General features: G+C 38.9%; 1 pseudogene and 1 gene segment (V, D, J or C); both read left to right on the top strand.

The window, feature by feature from the left end:
• Nucleotides 1-1942: 1942 nt before the first annotated feature.
• Nucleotides 1943-2423, top strand: LOC116081127 (annotated as a pseudogene).
• Nucleotides 2424-5481: 3058 nt separating this feature from the next.
• On the top strand, nt 5482-5996 carry LOC116080194. The segment is given in 2 exon segments: nt 5482-5589; nt 5668-5996. Coding segments are annotated over 2 exon segments (375 nt in total).
• The last annotated feature ends 274 nt before the right edge of the window (nt 5997-6270 follow it).

Genomic DNA, 6270 nt, shown 5'->3' with positions numbered 1-6270 from the left:
TAAGTCTTTTCATTGTGTCTATTATACAATGTAGGGTGAGTGATTTACTCTCTGAACACAGGTGCTCTGCCCCAGGTGTAGCATGATGAAGACAGGAAAAAGGCTGTTATCTCCTGTCATTATCTTTTTAGAAACAGGAACTGTAATAAATGGACCCAACCTTCATCAGTGAGGAACCTGGCTTTAAGAGGGACATTCCAGTAATATTGGCACAACTTAAAATCTCTGATGTATAAGTCATTATCCCCATGTAAACTAGATCCACTTCTCACTTTAGCCTAGCTCCATGAACACTGAAGTTATAGGCATAAATAGGCATAAATTATTTCTAAAGCCAGACTGTGCAACATCAGTGTAGGCCATGACAAACCTATCTGTATGAGAGCTCATGACCAGCAGGGGGCAAAATGAGGCCAAGAATTCCCATAGAGAGAAGAAGAGGGTGTGGAGGGGACTCTTTCCTCTGTGGTTTCCTTTTTTAAGTGTACTAACTGAACTGGCCTTGTGTGATTAGCATGTGATGTTTCCAGGCTCAAACACTGTAAAGATTCTTTGTAAAACACTTCACAAAGTCTCTCATCATAGTACTAAAAGCATAAGTGCCTGTGACCAAATTGCACCCTGAAATCATTATCATCAGTACATCAGAAAGGACCTGTAAGAGACCCAGATGATTTCACTGACTTTGATTTTTCCCTCCTTAAAGCAAGGAGGGAGGAGAGACTGAGAGTCTACAGGCTGCTTTCTGGTCTATTTTCCAGGCCTTTGCTTAAAATGCTGTGCAAGTTGTCTCATAGTCTCAGGTGGTGATAGTGATTAGAAAGTGTGTGATGTGTACAGAAGAGTTGGAGGGACTCCACATGTGATGGCAGGAATAATTTGCTGTTCACACTAGGGTGACTGGGCTCTTAAGGACAGGAATTTTCTTATTTCTTATCTCAATTAGTAAATAGGTCTAAATAATAAATATATTAGTTCTGCCCTCTCCCAAAAGAAATTCTATCTTCAGGTATTGAACTGGTCTTACTGTAAAAACAAACTCTCGGTAGCTATATTTACCAGATCAACACACACAAATTAAACTAGTGAAAATTACCTCACTGAAAACCTAAAATGGCTAAGCAAGTAAGCATGTCTTCTGGCAAGCTTAGCAATATCTGGAAAATATCTTGGAATTAAATTATTCAAGTAGTTCTCTGAGGTTAATATATCCACTTTGGTGCATAGGTACGCACTTCTTGCAACAAAAATAATATAACATAGTAAAAATAAAAACACTTTATAACATGGATAGGGAGGAACCCTTGAGGGCTTACACCAAGCTGATAGGCAAAATATATTCACTTTTTGGTAGAAGATTTCTGGATATTCACTACTTACTAGTGATGACTCTATCTATGTGGATATAGATAGTACATTTACTTTTAGTCATTATGGTGAGTTTTGAAGTATATAACCTGTTGGAAAGGGAAATATTAATTGCATATGCCTGAAATAAGGCAGTAAATTCTCAAAAATTAGCCATTCTGGGAATTTCCCATTACTTTCACCATCATCATCCTCACAACAACCATGTATAGAGCAATCTGATGACATTGTACCAAAGTGGAACAACAAACTCAGGCCAAAAATCTATCAAGAGCTTAGTCCCTGAAGCTGCAACCAAAGCATCTGCTCAGAGCACAGGAAAAATGTATGGAATGCATTTCCACAGAGAGGATTAGGACTTGGACCTGAGCATCCTGTTGCCTAACCCATGTGCCTTTTGATCCTTCCCCTCCAGTTCTTATCCAGTTGCAACAAGTTCTTATGTAAGATGTACTCTGCTCTTGAATATGCAAATACATTGAATCTATGACAGTAAATACATGGATTTCCACACCCTGAAAACAACCCATGATCAGTGTCATCTCCATAGTCCCTGAACATACTGAGTCTAAGCATGGAGTTCATTTGGGTCTTTCTCATCCTCCTGTCAGTAACTGCAGGTAAGAGCTCACCAGTTCCAAATCTGAAGAAGAGACAGGGCCTGAGATGACACAGACATCCATTCTGTCTTTCTACAGGTGTCCACTCCTAGGTTCATCTACAGCAGTCTGGGGCTGAGCTGGTGAGGCCTGGGGCCTCAGTGAAGATGTCCTGCAAGGCTTCTAGCTACACCTTTACCATTTACAATATGCACTGGGTAAAGCAGAGGCCTAGACAGGACCTGAAATGGATTGGAGCTATTTATCCTGGAAATTGATACTTCCTACAATCAGAAGTTCAAGGGCAAAGCCACACTGACTGCAGACAAATCCTCCAGCGCAGCATACATGGATCTCAGTAGCCTGACATCTGAGGACTCGGCAGTCTATTACTGTACAAGACACTGTGTTATAACCACATCCAGAGTGTGTCAAAAAACCTGGAGGAACAGGTAGCTGCCCTGGGACTGAGATGACAAAAAAGATTAACCTGTAGATTTGCTCAGAAGTAGCAAATTTTTTATAGTACAGAATACAGTATATTTAGGGTATGGGAAGGGGAGTTGTGGGGATAGTAAAGAGAGGAAGTCAGAGAGAGAGAGAGAGAGAGAGAGAGACAGAGACAGAGACAGAGACAGAGAAATAAATGTCCTTATCTCTCCTTTATACCTTATTACAAATGGGAACTGCTAGAGTTGAATCCAACTGCCACTAGGAAAGCAAATGTGTTTGAGAGCATAATTGATGATAATGTAGAAACAACTTAAATTTATTTGTTATTTATTTTTAATTTTATCAGTCATCATCTCCACATAAACAAGAGCGATTTCTCCTTGCATCTGAGCCCTGCTAGCACACTAGTTGCAGGGATATATTACTGCTGCATCACTGTGATGGGAAATCTACCTGCAGGTGAGTTCATGTCCAGCAGGAGGCACAATGGGGCCAATAATCTCCTGCAGAGACATGTGCTGGGTGTGTGGGGGATTCAGTATCCTCTGTGGTTTCCTTTCTTAATGTACATGTACCTACTGTGATTGACATGTATCATTTCCAGGCTCAAACACTGTGAAGATTTTCTGTTACACACTTCAAAGAGTTATACTTTCTTGTTTATTAATGTGTATAAACTGGGACTTCTCACATCTTTCAGACACTGGGCCACATTTCAGGCAGCATGCAGTAGCTGGTCTGAGGTCACTGGACAAGTATACAGCATGGTCTGGCCACAGTGGGAGACAATGTGCCTAACCCTCTAGATACTTGTAGCCCCTGGGTGGCAGGCCTTGGTGGTGAGGAGAGGACATCTTGAAGACATGGACAGAGGAGAAATGGGATGAAGAACAAGGTGGAAAGCCTCGACTTAACTGTAAAAAATAAAAGTAATAAAAAAATAAATATTAAAACAAATACAATGTATTCCTATAAATGATATTCTTTCCAAACATATGCCTGAATCTTCAACACTCACACTACATACCCTCTCATATTTTTCTATAGAAAGCAAAAACACATGAAAAGCAGTTAAATGAATTAAAGTAAAAGAAACACACACACACACACACACACACACACACACACACACACACACACACATGCACGCACACACCATGCCTGACTGTTGTGTAGTTACCAACTGCTTTCTAAATGGATAAATGCCCCGCTTCATAGGAAAGACTTCATCCCAGGTAAACATGGTCAGAAGCCCATGGGAACAGATGACATAGACCTAGTAGAGTATTGTTAATGGTCAAGTTGACAAACTGCCTTATAATATATGTTTATACATAGTAGATTATCGCTGCTCTCATTTTTGATCACAGAAGTTTCTGAGTGGAGGGTGTAATGATTGATATAATCACCCATGACTGGTCAAGGTGCAGAGAATGAATTCCTGAATACTCCACCACTGATGACTCATTTATAAAAACATTTCACCTAGAACCCAAGGACAATAACAAAAGAAGGTTTAGAAAGAACATAAGATCAGAAGTGGGGTGGATAGACAGGACAGAAAATTTCAGGATTTTTCAGTATCACATGAAATCTCAGCAGCTACAGTTATCAGTACAATACCTGTACAAATCAAGCCAGTTAAAGTTACAGCCTGACAGCCTGTGAAAGGGCTGAGTAGGTAAAAAAATAAAATCTACTTGTCACACCATCAATAATAAATTGATCCTTTGGACCCACATGGTACAATACAAGAACTGAATTTCCCCTTTTTAGTTCAGAGTATCACACTATACCTTGGCCATGTGTGTTCTGTTCTTGCCACTAAAGAAAATATAACATATATATATTTTTTAGATCTTCCATGAATGGGGAGGAATACCTGAGGTCACACATCAACCTGAGGTTCTATTGGAATTTTTTGACTAATGAGGAAAGTTTAGTTACTTTTAGGGAATATTTCTGGATGTTCCCTATTATTTAGTGAATGACCCCCACCTATGTATCTGTACATATCACTAATTGGACCTATTGTTTTTATTAAATGAGGAGGTCAGAAGTTGTAGGGAGAGACTTATGGGAAGATTCTAAGGGAAATCAGAGGGACATAGTTGGGGTAGTTATGATTACATTATGAATTTCTTATGAATGAAAATTCAAAAGAATTAAAAAAATCTGAAAATTAAAAAAAATAAATTTTATGAAGGTTTAGCATTTTCATATAAGTGTATTTTTTACCTTGTGAACGCTTTTCTTATAACCTCTGCCATTCCTTTTCTTACTCTCCTATTTTTCACTTTTATTATACTAGAAATATTCATTTATACATCACTGGTTTTGTACATATTAGTCTATGTAAATACAGTACCTACAGAACTACTGAGAGTCCCATTTAGTGCCTGTGTTTCTAATATGGTCTTAATTAATACAATTATCTCTAGTTGCATTCATTTTATTATAATTTACATAGGTTTCTTATTCTTTTAGGATAAAAAAATCTTACGTTGTGTTATCTGTATAATCATGTCTTCTTGATGCAATCCTCTGTTGACAGAAAGAGTTTATTTCTCTAGTTTAGTTATTATGATGGTGCTACAATAATCATTTATGTACAAATATTGCTGAAGTACATTTATTTAATCATCTGGGTAAATTTTTAGTATATAACATGTTGGAATGTCAAGTATTAATTGTATGTTTTGTAAGGACATAAATTCTATCAACTTAGCTGTTTTTGAAATTTTCCATCATTATCATTATCCTTACAACCATTCTTAACTTCATCTGTTAACCTTGCCACAAGTGGATCACTTGTCTCAGGTTGTAAATCTATTCAGAGTTTAGGCCCAGATATTATATCCACAGCATCTGCACAGGGCTCATGGAAATGATATGAGATGAATTTTGCCTAAGAAGAATAGGACTTGGACTTCAGCATTAGTCTGCCTGACCCAGGTTTTCTCTACCCTCTTCTCCAACAGGAGTAGGTCCTTATCTAACAAGTGTCTTGTTCATGAATATGTAAATCATTTGAATCTGTGATGGTAAATTCAGAGCTGTCCATGCCACAGAACAGCATATTATCACTGTCTTCTATAGTCACTGAGTATACAGAACTTCATCATGGGATGGAGCCAGATCATCCTCTTTCTGGTGGCAGCAATTACATGTAAGGTGCCCCAAGTTTCAGACCTGAGGATGGGCCACACACTCAGGTGATAATGGAATCCACTCTGTCTTTCCACAGGTGTCCACTCCCAGGTCCAGCTGCAGCAGTCTGGGGCTGAGCTGGGAAGGCCTGGGTCCTCATTGAAGCTGTCCTGCAAGGCTTCTGGCTATACTTTCACTGACCAGATTATGAATTGGGTAAAACAGAGGCCTGGACATGGCCTTGAGTGGATTGGGAGGATTTATCCTGTAAATGGTGCTACTAACTACAATCAAAAGTTCATGGGCAAGGCCACATTTACTGTAGACCAGTCCTCCAGCACAGCATACATGGTACTCAACAGCCTGACATCTGAGGACCTTGCTGTCTATTACTGTGGGAGGCACAGTGTTACAACCACATCCTGATTGTATCAGAAACCACAGAGGACCAGCAATCTGCCCTCAAACTGATACGACACAGAGAAGATTATTCTGAAGACTTGCACATAAGTAATCATTCTGAGTGTCCATTTTTGTGCCTCTTCCGTAGTGACCTATAGTGTTTTTGCAAACTTTTCAAGAGGACATCTATAAATTATGTGATGTTGATTTAGGATACTACTAGACTACCCCATATCTTGTAAATCTCTTTGCCAGTGACCATCTCCATTGACATGTTTCTTTTTTTTTTTTTTTTTTT

Source organism: Mastomys coucha, unplaced genomic scaffold, assembly GCF_008632895.1.
Source record: "Mastomys coucha isolate ucsf_1 unplaced genomic scaffold, UCSF_Mcou_1 pScaffold6, whole genome shotgun sequence".
NCBI lineage: Eukaryota > Metazoa > Chordata > Mammalia > Rodentia > Muridae > Mastomys > Mastomys coucha.
Note: the sequence above shows the minus strand (reverse complement) of the source record. Positions and strands in the feature narration are given on the sequence as shown.